Below are 14542 nucleotides of genomic sequence, written 5' to 3'. Positions count from 1 at the left end.
GATAACATACAAACTTACCAAAATTCAGATATTATTGCATAAACTAAAGAAGAAACCAGATGATCCAATGGAAACAAGATCTGCAAAACGCAAGAAAATGGCTCAGATTGTAGCGAACGATGCCAAAGTAACCACGGATCGGATCAGTGATCTCCCTGATGCAGTTCTTCATCAAATCCTTTTCCTTCTTCCCATAAAATGTGTTGCACAAATGAGCATTCTCTCCAAAAGATGGAGACATTTATGGTGTACTTTTCCTGACCTTGATTTCAGAACCCTTGACCAGTTTCAAATCTCTTCCAAATATCTTAAATTTTTGGAGTTTGAAAAGCCAAGACAACCTTTGGATTCGTCGCGAATGGATTTCATCACACAAGTTTTCTCCATTCGTGACAAACACTCTGACATTAGGGTTCTTTGTTTTCGTGCACGTTTGAGTTTTTCACGGTTAAACGGTTTGATTCGTAGGGCTATTAGGCATAACGTTAGAGAGCTTGATATCGAAGCGTCAACAGTGTGTACAGATGATTACTTCAACTTTCCTAGATGTGTTATTGGGAGTGAATCTCTAAGGGTTTTGAAACTAAGGTCAGGTTTTCGTCTGCCTCCATCATCAGTGATGAGGCATGGCTTTCAATCTCTTAAAACCTTGTCTCTTTCCTTTGTTATTTTGAACAACCAACCTTCTCTCACTGATTTGTTCTCTGAATCATCCTTTCCTCTTCTTCAAACTCTCCACCTTGATGCATGTTTCGGGTTGAAATATCTTCGTGTTGGATGTAGGGCCCTTGTAGATTTGAACTTAGAGAAGTGTAATGAGCTAGAGGGTTTGGATGTCTCATGTGCAAAACTTGAAAGAATGAGATTGGTGGAATGTTTTGTAGCCTATAGTGAGAAGAGTTGGGTAAAGATCAATGCACCAATGCTTGAACATTTGTGTTGGCAGCATAATGCAGTCACTGACATGGCTATGTTTGAGCCTTGGAATTTGTTGCATGAGGTCACACTTGGTTTCTTTATATTGACAAGAGAGAATAGTCAGAGTCAGCTTCAAAGTGCTGTTGAATTATTATCTGGACTGTCTCGTGTGCATTCCTTGTCTCTTGAAAGGGAAACTATTGAGGTAAACTTCATTTTCTCTTTACGAGTAGTGCATGTTCACACACATATATGAAACTTTTTAAGATTCTGCTGTCTTTCTGCAAAAGTAATGCTCAATTTTGTGTTTCTACTAATTTATGTTCAATATACTCTTGTTCTGAACAGTTCAAAGTCACTAGTTTATATATATGCTACTGCATTGTGAGAAAAAAGAGAGTGTATAAAACATGGGTAAACTGTTATCTTCTAATAGATTTGGAGTTTTATGCAGATAAAAACATATGCATAGGTTGAAAATATACTTTTAAAAGATGAATCTTTTTTTTAAATTAGTTTGCGTAGAAATTTATTTTATTTTTCTTAATATATTTATGGAGAAGTTGGCTCATATTCGTAATCATATTAAAAACTATTGAAAAAAAAAGAAATGTAAATCTTAAGCACATTTCAAAATCTGAGGAATTATTAACATAACATTGATTCACCTGAATTGTTTAGCTTGTTTCTTTAATGTCAAAGGAGTTGCATTAAGTGCTTTGGCTTAATGGAATTATCTTCCTGTTTTTTTAATAGGAAAACTTTTAGATAAATAATATTTTTGTTATAACTTATATGTAATTGGGTTGAATTGAGTTCATTAAGTTTGAAATTCATAAACTCGTTACTAAACCCAATTTTAGTTGGATCAATCTGAGTTATTGACCTAATTAATATTAACGTCCCTCATTGATGATGATAATCCTAATTAGCTCATCCCTAATTTTGTCTACATACATAACATTCCTGAATCTCTTTTCTGCATTTAACTTGTTGAATGTGAAAACACATAGATTTGTAACCTTCACTTTCTTTCTTTCTTTGGCTGCTTGCAGATTCTGTCAAATAATCACCTCCTTTTTCAGCCATTTTATGATCTTAAACATTTAGAACTGCAAACTGGTTTCAACAAAAGTAATGTTCCGGGATTGACATGTCTATTCAAGAGCTCTCCCACTCTCAACACCTTGATTCTCAAGATCATCCATGAATATAAGATTGAAAGAAAAGTAAGCTACACTAACATTTACTGTTATTTCAAGCTTGATTATGCACTACTACACTTCATCAGAGTTTGTTTTAAGTTAAAACCTGTATCTCTCTGATAAAAAAAAACTACAGTTCATGAAAGTTTGATTATCGTTTTCATCCGATTCAGGAAAGTTTGATTATCGTTTTCATCCAATTCAGGAATGGAATAGAGACTTGTGGGACATGACTATCACTGAGGGAGAACAGTATTGGGAGTCTCAGATCAGAACTCTGGAGTCTTTTCTACAACATTTGAAAGTGGTAAAAATTCATGGATTTCTTGATTACGAGAATGAAGTTGCACTTGCAAAGTTTCTCCTTAAGCATGGAAAATCCTTGGAAGAAATGGTATTACACACAGGACATTGCAATGCAAGAGACACTCTTAGGCGACAAAAGATAAGGTCACAAATGGTGGGATTTTCTTGGGCTTCTTCTAATGCAAAAGTGGCGTTTCAGTAGGTCACCTACCATGTTCTCAAGAAAAATCTTTACCCTTAGTTCAAAAAAACAAAACAAAAGAACAACTTTATTTTTCAATAATAAAATATTTACTGGGGATCTGTTGTTTATTCATCTTGTATATTCAAATCAAATTTGTGTCATTTATTATTTATTTAAACAATAGAGGTTAACTTGCTTTATATACATAAGTTCTTTCTTTTGTGATAAAATGTACTTCGTATTTTTACATTAAGCTATTTCTCTTCAAAAGGATAAAACTTCAGAGCATTAAAATAGTTATTGTGAATAGCTAGATTAAACTCTAAAAAAATAGATTTTCTGCTTCGCTAAGACTATGACTAGAGTTTTCTTTTTCTTTTTTTTTATCTCTTTCATTAATCATGATCTATTTATATGTAATAAATGAATACAAATTTCACATAGTTAGGAGTGAAGGTATATGAATTCCTTTAATTATGATATTTATGTCTGAAAAATTAATGATTAAAGTAAGATATAATATTATTCAATTGGCTTGCCAATTATAATATCATTTAGTTCTCTTTCAGTATGAATGGTTTGATAACACTCTTGGAACTAAGGTAGAAAATAAGTATAAAATCATTCAAGTAAAGTAATAATATATATAATAAAACATATGATTCATTTATATTTGTATATAAGTAAAGCAAGTTTATTACACTAAATATCCAAAGGGACACCAAAATTGGTTGAGTAATTAAGACAAAATCTCATAATAGAATTATTGATAACACAATAAGTCAAGTTGAGTATAAGATTCTATATCAATATGATGATCTTATAAAGTTTAAGCTTAACTAGTAATATATGTTAATCTAGATTTCGTTTGTGATTTTCTTGCCAATGTTGATGGTGCGGGAGAAGAAATAAGTATACAATTACGATATCCTCTAAACAGAGCAACGACACCAACAAGTGTATTGGTTCAAGTTGTATCCATAAGGTATCAATTAATCTTTATAAAAAAACTATAACTCTATCTGGATTTGTGATTTTAAACAGATTGATTGTAAATAACAATGGATATCTAATAGCTCGAGATTGGACAACTCAGTAAAATTAAACGTATTGAGATTAGATTTTGCTACCCTATTCTTAAGCATGGTTACTGTTTTATTGAATTACCAAGGTTCATTCATTATTTCCGGAAGTAAACTAATGTAATCCTAGACCCATATATGTAGCCTAAGACTAAAAGTATTCAAGCTCAATGCAATTTTTTCACTCTCGATGAATGAACCTTTGCATTAATGATCAAGACTCTATCAATACAAAGAAAATTAAATCACTAACATATGAAAGACCACTTGAATAAAATAGTAAAACAATACCGATAGAGAAGTTCAGAGAGTTATATCCAATCCCAACACTAGGAAATTCATCAACTCATATTGATTGTATTAATATTTGATCCTTGGAGTTGTTGCCTTTTCCCATGTATCTTCTAATCTAGGAAATCTTACAAGTGCAAGTGCAAGAGAAGTCATAGAGAAAAGTCTAAGAATATGGATTTCTAAAATAGAGGGTCTGTTATGTTTTTATAAAAAAACTATAACTCTATCTGGATTTGTGATTTTAAACAGATTGATTGTAAATAACAATGGATATCTAAAAGCTCGAGATTGGACAACTCAATAAAATTAAATGTATTGAGATTAGATTTTGCTACCCTATTCTTAAGCATGGTTACTGTTTTATTGAATTACCAAGGTTCATTCATTATTTCTGGAAGTAAACTAATGTAATCCTAGACCCATATATGTAGCCTAAGACTAAAAGTATTCAAGCTCAATGCAATTTTTTCACTCTCGATGAATGAACCTTTGCATTAATGATCAAGACTCTATCAATACAAAGAAAATTAAATCACTAACATATGAATCAACTCATATTGATTGTATTAATATTTGATCCTTGGAGTTGTTGCCTTTCTCATGTCTCTTCTAATCTAGGAAATCTTACAAGTGCAAGTGCAAGAGAAGTCATAGAGAAAAGTCTAAGAATATGGATTTCTAAAATAGAGGGTCTGTTATGTTTTTATAAAAGTTATGATCTTAGCTATAGCTCCAAACATGGTGGTCAACTTGTGAGTTTTCTCTCCATGGAGAGTTTCCTTATAGCTTAGTGGGTGAGCTTCCTCTATGTTTAAGCTCCATAACCTAGGGCTTCAAATTACTTCATGGTGAAGTTTTCCTCACATGGCTTAAGCATTAACTTTTGTTCTTAAATGACAAAATTTGAATTATCTTGAAACCGCCTTTTAGCGCTCAAGCTATGCTTCTAGGGCTCAAGTTTCTTAATTCTATTTTATTCTAACTGCTGTAATTTATACAAAAAATGCATTACATCTCCACACATGTTTATATACAAATGCTTTAAATGAAGTTTAAGTGAAAGAGAGAGAAATATCAAGTTTATGCAAGATAATTAACAAGATAGGTACCAAAACGTATGTGAATTATAAGTAAAATAGGTACTTATAAATTACTAAATCAAACAAACATAGATGAAGAACAAGAGGAGAAGTTCATAGGGGTGACATTAATACCAATTTAGATGACACACAAATAAATCTTTGGTAACTTGTGCATTAAAATTTATTGTATACCTTGTGTTAATTATGTTTTACATTAATATGATTGTGATATGTAATAATTATAATGAATGAGGGGTAAGATAACTGACACATTTGGGCTTTGGGCTTAGAAAATACAATCAAGTTTTAGCAAATAGATCCTTTCAATTACAAATGTTCTTCCTCAAGTTCTTCTCATATATGTTTCAAGAGATTGTCCTCTATCATACCCTTCTTCTGGAAGAGAATTTGTACTCAAACCCGTACCACTTGAAGATTATTTATCATATGTCAACCGAGAAGGATTGCTTCTATTTCTTTAGCCATCCTACTTCTCGTGGACACCATAAACACTTTCTTCGCAAAATATCAGTCGACCTCACGGTGGATGCCAATTGTTCTTACAAAGACAAAAATGTACCCTATAAAGACTTCCAAAGAATCTCCAAACACTTTCAACCTTCAACCTTTAAAGTACTCGTCCTCCTCCTGAGTGCTCGTTCTTCTCAAGACAAAAGGGGGTTGTGTCTGTAGAAAACATTTCAATGCTCAAGTAGCCTCTCAAGTCAACAAACAATAAATGCGTAATGAAACGTAATTAACATACATCGTGAAATGTTCATTATACTTACTAATTATGGGCTTTCACTTGGATAAGTCTGAACCTATTGGCCCAAATATTCATTGGCTTCTGAATCATTGTAGTTAACGATGGACCATGGTGATTAAATATCTTGTGTGATATTTTATTATCCGAATAAGGATGGGTCGACTACATGTCGACTTAGTACTCTAACTTGTACTCGTCCAAGGATGAGTCTAATATTGGTGTGGTCGAGAGGTACTCGGTCATATATAGTACTACATTAGTGTTAATAAAGTTCATATATTTTTTCACTACACTTGAACGATACGGCTGGTTGTTGTATCTTGGGATAGAAGCACATAATATTTTATTTTGCATTATGCAATGGGATGCTTTCTCTTTAAGGAAAGTACTTTTTGTTCCTCAACCCAAACTCTTTATAATCTTTTTTCATTTACCATTTTATCTTATATTCTTATTTTTGTTATAAAAATTGTTTCTTTATTAATATTTATCTCTATATTACTATTTTTATTTTATTATTATGATTATTTATTATTATTATTATTATAATAATAATAATTATTATTTATATTACACTAGTAAAAAAACTGTCTAACGCACCTTATAGACATCGGTTTTACGAAAACCGAAGCAGATGAAAATGCGGTGGCATTTTTACAATTTCAGTGACCTTATAGGCCTCGGTTCAAGAGGATCAGAGGCATAAAGTATATATTACCTCAATTAATATAAGAACCGATGTATAAGGTATCGCATTTTCCCGCTAAATCATGTGAAAAACATCTACGACATCGATTGTCCTTGGACCCGAGGTAGTAGGGCCTTTGCAAGTTTGAACGAAGCTTTTATACTTCGGTTTTGTGTGCACCCGGGGCGTATAGTTCATGTTTAGGCATCGGGTCAGGTGAATAACAGGGGCAATATGGTTTGATTACCTCGGTTAAGATATAACCGAAGCAATATTGCTTTTTATATTTTCACAATTAACCCTACGCACACTGTGTTTCTTCGTTCTTCGGCTATCGTTGCTGCATCCAAAAGCTTCGCTGCGTCCAGCTTTCTTCTTCCTCTGCATCTCCACCATTGCTATCGCTGCTTGTCACGCCTCCCCCACCGCTACTCGTCGCGCCTCCGTGGCAGCGCTCGCCCTGCCTCCGTCGCGTTTGTGACCTCCTCCTTCGCTCCTCCCTTGCTCGTTCATAGCGGTTTGTACCTCCGTCGCGGTCTTACCTTCGTTGTGTTGCGTTCTCCACCACTGCTCCCTTGCTTATGTTAAGCAAACCGACGTTGTTCCACTTGTTCAATCTGCGAAGAAGCCTGCCCAGCCTAAGGAATCGAAACCCAAACCTAAGGATGAGCCGAAGAAAGTGGCTAAGCCAGAGCCAGGGAAGCCCAAAGAAGAGGCAGAAGAGGAGGCACCCAAGCCCAAACCCAAAAATCCCCTTGATCTTCTTCCTCCAAGCAAGATGATATTGGATGAGTGGAAAAGACTCTACTCAAACACCAAGACCAACTTTCGCGAGGTTGCAATCAAAGGTATTATGATGGATTTTTGTTTTTTAATTTTGTCGTTGTTAGGAGGTTGTATGTCACGTTTTTTTGAAAGCTCTTTGCTTTCTTCATCATGATTTGTTACTATTATTTAGCGAATAGTGTCTAAGTCAGCTGATATGAGATGGTAGATATCTTATCAAGTTAAATCCTCCTTGTGAACTTGCAGGATTTTGGGACATGTATGATCCAGAGGGTTATTCTCTCTAGTTCTGTGATTACAAATACAACGACGAGAACACTGTTTCCTTTGTGACATTAAACAAGGTTGGTGGTTTTCTTCAGCAGATGGATCTGGCTCGCAAGTATGCTTTTGGAAAGATGCTTGTAATTGGATCACAAGCACCATTTAGGTGAAGGGGTTGTGGCTTTTTCGCGGGCAAGAGATTCCACAATTTGTGATTGACGAGTGTTATGATATGGAGATGTACGAGTGGACCAAGGTTGACATCTCTGACAAAACTCAGAAAGATCGGGTGAATTAGATGATTGAGGATTATGAACCATTTGAGGGAGAGCCTCTTCTGGATGCTAAGTGCTTCAAGTGAAAATTATTCCATAGTCTTTAAGAGCTTATGATTTTGTTGCGTCTTTTGGAAAGAGTTGGCGTCTATCTTATTTCTATTATAGTGAGTTCTTAGCTATTTTGGTTCACTTGTTTCCCCTAACTATGTATTCAATTCAAATCGGCCTCTTTTCTTTCCTACAGTTGCTCGGCTCAATGGTGACAACACATTGTACCTGTCTACTCCCATTGATAAAGAGGTGGGTAGTATTATTTTGGGGGCAAATGTCATGATTGAGATAGCTGGCCTTGCTGACATAAAGTCATCATTGAACTTACACACTACTCCTACCCATTCTCTCTCTTTTCTATATAATCTCAACCCACACGGACCCCTTTCCACTCCTCCACAACTCCCTTGCTTTTCATCATCATCATCATCCCCTTCTTACTCTTTCTCTCTCTCAACTACACCTCAATCTCACTCCCTCGTTACCCAACTTCTTCAACGGCTAAAATTTAAAAAGTTAGAGATGATGGTTCTAAAGGAAGATTTAGGTTTGAGTCTAAGCCTCAACTCCCTTGTTACCCAACTTCTTCCAGTCTATTTGATTTCTCCTCTTTTTCCACACTCCTTTTCCTTTTCCTATTTTATACGCTCTTCCGTTTCACGTTGTAGGCCCGCATCGACAAGTGGATTGATTTTTCAACTTTGGAGATTGATTCTAATAATCCTTAAATTTTGCCGTCAATGAAACTAAAAAAAAAGACATACTGCCTCGGTTTAGAGGGAACCGAGGAATAAAATCCTGCGAAAAAAAAATAAAAAAATGAAAAATCTATTGCATCGGTTTCCTAGAGGCGAAATCCTCCACCTTTTTTCCTCGGTTCACAACCGAGGCATAAAGTTGTGAACTTTTTGCCTCGTCTGTATATGCCTCGGTTCAAGATTCGCTGCCTATGGGTGAAAATAACCGCTGTCGTTTCTCCTAACTGCACTAGTGTTATTTATATTTGATTATTTTTTCTAACAATAATAGATTAACTATTCACATAAAAAATGTTTATAATTTTTTTATATCGTAAGTTAGATTTCAAATTGATTTGAGAACTTGTTTCCATATATTTATTAAGATTTTCAGTGTTCCAATATAAGAAATTTTCCTGAAACCCTTTGCTTTTCCAATTAAAATGCACTATCAAGCCGAAAGAACTTAGGTGGCAACCATATATAATTGATGTCAAACCAAATCATTCCCTTTTCCCCTTAAAGAGAAAGAAAAGAAAATAGAGAAAGAAAAAGACTTGAGAAATAAGTGAAAGGATAGGTTCGTTGATTAAATGAGTGAAAATAACTTTTTTAATTTCCACTAATTAATCACTATTAATAATAATTGTAATTATTATTATTATAATGAAAGGAGGAAAAAAAAACACTCCTAATAATATATATACAAGCCATTTATGATCGATTATGGATGTTATATTAATCTTAAAAAAATTGTTAAATCTAATCTTAGCACCATGATTATACAAAAGCTAGACTCATCCCAGTTCCTCATACATCTCCATTGCAAACAAACCCTAAGTAAACCTATATTCTTATATGCACTGAACTTTGCCATTCGACCGTGATAGTACGTTACAAGCAATAGTGGCAGGTTTGTCAAAGTATACTTTGCCTTTCCAATAATAAATCAGAATTTAGAGTATATATATATATATATATATATATATATATATATATATATATATATATATATATATATATATATATATATTCATACGTCGTACAATGGGACCGACTAGATGAGGCCCCCAATAAGTGACTAGGTCGATGTCCGACATCTAGATAAATAGCGTACTAACCACACAGTCATGAGAGATGACAGATCGAATGGACGGTCTTCAACGATAGTCATCCCTAAACATCACTTCTAATCAAAATTACTTGTAAACATTACTTAGTAGGTAATGGATCAAGATTGGGTCGTGATTAAGGTTTCACTAATCTCAAACTTATATCGAAACCTATAAATAGATGTCAAAGTAAAAAGGTAAGTGATTGAATTTATTGCGAAGTTAAGATTTTACTTTGATCCCAAATGAATTAATCGCTGACTTGAGTATTAGAGTGTCTTTGACAGGTACACTTGGACATTTAAGAGTCCGAGTGGATAAACAAGGAAGATGTTTACCAAAAACATTCGAAAATACCTAAACGAACTTGGAGTAAAGTATGAAGGAGTTTGTAAAGATCCTTGAATCTACATCCGTAACAAAATATATATATATATATATATATATATATATATATATATATATATATATATATATATATATATATATATATATATAATTATACATATAGAAAATGGGTTAATCCCTAAAATTATTTACAGATCGAGTTAAATCTCAATGTTGAAATTAAATCTTAATGTTGAAATTTAGGCCCAGTTTGTCTCAAAAGTAAGATTGATGGTATATTGATGTTGGAATTTTTTAGTGGAATAGAAAGTGGAGATCTGACTCTTTTTTATACGAGTTACATTTAAGAAATTTTCACAATATTTTTAACATGAAACTTTAAAATTTTAAAATTTAATATTTTTTAAACTTTTTTATATATTATGTTTTTTTTAATATAAAACTTTCAATTTATAATTGAATTCTTAACCATCTCTGTCACAAGTGTGAATGAGATTTTTCTACGAATTTCTACTATAATAGAAATACTTGTCACATTCATTTACTTCAACACATTTCAATTAATAATCTCTTAATTGTAATTAGATCTTATTATTATAACACATACTTATTTTCTCCTAAAAGAATACTAGAAACCCCTAACAAATCCTTTTTAATTTTCTCTTTGCAATTGTGAAATATATTAAATGCCTTTTTATCTATCAATAAGGCAAATGCATAGTAATTTTGAAAGGATAGATAATGAGGAACTGCTTTTAGAAAATAATGCACTAGTACAAAATATACTTTTAAACTCGCACAATAGACCTCTTTTTATACAAAACCGCTGTCTATTCCGACACGGTGGCAGTTTGGTAATTAATGAGACCTTATAGGCCTCGGTTCAGACGAGACCGGTGCCAAAAAGAGATATTACTTCGGTTGTAAAGACAACCGGTGCCTAAATATTAGTGTCTGACGCAGTTTCTGACGCGGTTAAGAGGAACCCGAGGTGAAAGAACTATACGACACCGGTTTGTGGGAAGGACCGAGGCATAAGCCTCTACTGCTCAGACCCGAGGCATATAAGCCTCTCTTTTTTTCCCCAAAATTTCCCCAACTTAACCTATATCTCCCTCCGCACTCTCGCCTCCCCTGGCTCTCCCTCCCTCCCTCCCCTGGCTCTCCCTCCCTCCCTCCCCTGGCTCTCGCCTCGCCTCCCCTCCCCTCGCTCTCGCCTCCCCTGGCTCTCGCCTCCCTCCCCAGGCTCTCGCCTCCTCTCGCTCTTGGATTCTTCTCTCCCTCCATTCCATTGCCGCTTCTTCCTTACCCCCACGAACCTCCCACAACTAAACCACACCACGCCACTGCCAGCCCCAGATCTGCCACCGTTTCCGTAAAGAGCACCCGATGAAGAGGAAGGAGAGGCATCGCGCAGTCGGCGGCGACGGAGGAAGAGCAGCGCGCGACAGAGGAGTGGACAATCTCCGATGAGATGCGGCGGCTGGAGGAGAATATCGGAGAAGAATGGCGCGAGGATGAGGGCCTTGTGGCGGAGGCAGATGCAGAGGGCGCAGGGGCGAATGCGGAGGGCGCGGAGGGCGCGGAGGCGAATGCAGAGGATGTGGCGGAGGAGGAGGAGAAGCGACAGAGGCAGTGGTGATGGCGGAGGCGGATGCGGATCCAGATTTCATTTCTTTTTGTCCAGCTTGTGCGGATCCAGAAGCTTTTTTGTCCAGATTTGATTTTGTTTTGATTTGTTTGGTTCCTTTGTTAAATTGAATTTGACTGTTAAATTGATTTGTTGAATTGAATCTGAGAAGCTTGAGGCACCAAAATGATTTTTGTCAAGAAGCTTGAGCAAGTGTCTATCTGATTCTTCTATCAGTGTTTCATATTTTCACTCACCCTTCATCAATGGCACTCTCAGTTTGCAGTGTTGGCCCCTGGAATGAATTTTCCTTTTGCGACATGCGTGGTGTGGTACGGTGTGAGTGGGAAGGTAGCTTCAAATTTCAATGGTTGATTGTGGCAGGTGAAGATGGGTCCTCTGAGTGTGTCTCCCATGGGGTTTGGAACTTGGGCATGGGGCACCAAAATGATTTTTGTCAAGAAGCTTGAGTGAGCAAAGACAGAAGCTTGAGGCACCAAAATGATACGAGTGGCTAAAGAAGAAGAAAAAAAAATAAAAAATGGACCCTACTGCCTCGGTTCAGGCTCCAACCGAGGCAGTAAAGGGAGAGAAACGATTTCGGTTGTTAGAGCCGAGGCCTAATCGTATTATTATATGTCCCGTTTCAAAACCGAGGCATAAAGTGCACTGTTTTTTACCTCGCCCGAATATGCCTCGGTTCAGGAACCGGTTCCTATCAGCGAAAATAACCGCTGCCGTTTCCCTTTACTGTACTAGTGATGGTTTGGATGCAGACGCATGGAAATAAAATTATTTGGTGCATGCATGATGGCAGATATTGGGAAAAAAGGTGCAGACAATGGAAGAAAGAATTGACCCTACATGGCAAAACCAAATTGTTGTCCTACTTCATCCATCTACATCTACTGTTACTGTGCCATTGCATTAATCAATTCCCTGATATTTGGAAGTGAATATTCAACTATAATTCCACTTCCTTTCTGCCTTTCTAGTTTCATCTCATCATTTTGTTTAAAGACAAGCACACAAAATATGAAAAGACCAGAGCCACATATAATAGCTTTGACACCAAGAATGATCATGTGAAGGGATCAGTAATAGTTTTAAACTCTTTTAAACATCTGTTCATGGATGGACAACTCCAACACAGAAACTATTAAGTTAAATTTAATTCGAGTTAATTTCAATATAAATAAAAATATTCAGGGTAAATCTTATTTTATAAACTAGTTTTGTAAAATTAAGTTAAATTTAAAATCAATCCATTGGCATATAATAAAATTATATCACATTATTATACTTTTAAAGATTGAAAAAATTAATTTAACCTTACAAATGTTATATTTTTACATTTTACAAATTGATAGAGTTGATAGTCATTTTATTAATAAAAATACTAGATTGAATAAAATAAATTAATTACAGATAAAAATTAATTAAGCGAAGAAATTATTTCTTTATATGAAAAAACTATTTCTTTATGTAAATAAATTTGGAAAATGTAATTGAATTCACCAAGTTCCATTACAATGAAGAAAAATTCACCTTGTTATCTATTATTCCTAACGTAAATAGATAATAGTTAAATGGTATCAATTGTCTTGTGAAATTGATAAAGATATAGTTACATATGATATCAATTATTTTTTGGCGGATCAAATTCATATGGATTGATTTATTTATTGGATGATTGTGATTTGCATAACTTGAAATCTATTAGTCAGACCACAAATTTTATTTTTCTTTTTAATCGTCTTCATTCTTATTGGACAAGCTTCTTAGTTAAATTTCTAGAAACAAATGATTTAACATTGTTATAAGGTTATTCAAATTAATTTATAACCAAATTAAAAATAAAAATAAAATATTAAATTATTTTATATAAATGAACTCATAAAATATTTTTTTATCTTTGTTATAAGGTTATATCAAATTAATTTATAAAATAATTAACTTATATTTTTCTAAAAGAATTTATAAAAAAATTGTCCAAACATAATTTAAATCAGAACTTCTTGTACATTGCTCGTAAGAAGAACGATGGCATGGACGGACTAGTAGAGTTGTTATATTGTTATGAACATTTGAAATTTTCTAGAATAAAGCACCATTTTAAATAATCATATTTTGTTCCTCATTAATGTGAGACTTGCTTTCATATTGCTATTTCAGCATAATGATACTAATACTTTGGAGTAAGCTCCACTGAAAGATATGATAGTAATATTTAAATATAAAGATGATCAAATAAAGTTTATATCTCTTAATTAATATAAAGTTTCATTTATAAATTGGTAATCAAATCCCTTTTATTACATTTAGTACAATAAATATTACTTCAGTAATGTTATATTTTTTTATTTTAAAAAAGTTATATATAATCTTATTGTTTAATTTTATTAATGATTAAAATAATTAAATACGTGTTTAATATTTAAAATAATAATTATATTAGTATAATAAATAAAAATTAACATCAATATAACATTTAAGAAAACCTTGTACTCTTTATTATTTATTTATAATATAAAATATTTAATAAAAGGTTGTTTATATATATATATATATATAAATTTATTTATTTATTTATAATAATCACGTAATAATTATTAAAAGTTAATTATTTTAACTATTAATAAAATCCAAACAAAAATAATATTAATGGTATTAAATTTGGTAATAACAACACAATTTTCTTTTTATCATTATACTCCAAAGGAGATATATACTTAGACTCAACCTTTACCTTAATATAGTTAGTGTGTAAGAATGTATTATTATTATTTATCTTAATGGTTAGTGCAT

At 33.6% G+C, this 14542-nt stretch overlaps 1 protein-coding gene and 1 pseudogene across 1 annotated transcript; both read left to right on the top strand.

Moving 5' to 3' along the window:
* Positions 1–67: 67 nt before the first annotated feature.
* LOC108340188 (putative F-box/FBD/LRR-repeat protein At4g03220) lies at positions 68–2631 on the top strand. The gene is made up of 3 exons (XM_017577399.1): positions 68–1123; positions 1974–2147; positions 2329–2631. Exons 1-3 carry the CDS (start codon positions 68–70, stop codon positions 2629–2631), a joined length of 1533 nt encoding a protein of 510 aa, XP_017432888.1.
* Positions 2632–6578: 3947 nt separating this feature from the next.
* Positions 6579–8036, top strand: LOC108339386 (elongation factor 1-gamma-like; annotated as a pseudogene).
* The last annotated feature ends 6506 nt before the right edge of the window (positions 8037–14542 follow it).

The sequence above is a fragment of the Vigna angularis genome, chromosome 5 (genome assembly GCF_016808095.1).
Source record: "Vigna angularis cultivar LongXiaoDou No.4 chromosome 5, ASM1680809v1, whole genome shotgun sequence".
Lineage (NCBI taxonomy): Eukaryota > Viridiplantae > Streptophyta > Magnoliopsida > Fabales > Fabaceae > Vigna > Vigna angularis.
The sequence above is the reverse complement of the archived record's forward strand: the minus strand, read 5'-3'. Positions and strand labels throughout refer to the sequence as shown.

What these genes read in the sequence shown, in the direction of transcription:
- LOC108340188 (XM_017577399.1), top strand. Translation starts at nt 68, where the DNA reads ATGGAAACAAGATCTGCAAAACGCAAGAAAATGGCTCAGATTGTAGCG. An exon ending in TTGAAAGGGAAACTATTGAG is followed by an intron (nt 1,124 to 1,973) that starts GTAAACTTCATT and finishes GGCTGCTTGCAG; the next exon opens with ATTCTGTCAAATAATCACCT. An exon ending in AATATAAGATTGAAAGAAAA is followed by an intron (nt 2,148 to 2,328) that starts GTAAGCTACACT and finishes CATCCAATTCAG; the next exon opens with GAATGGAATAGAGACTTGTG.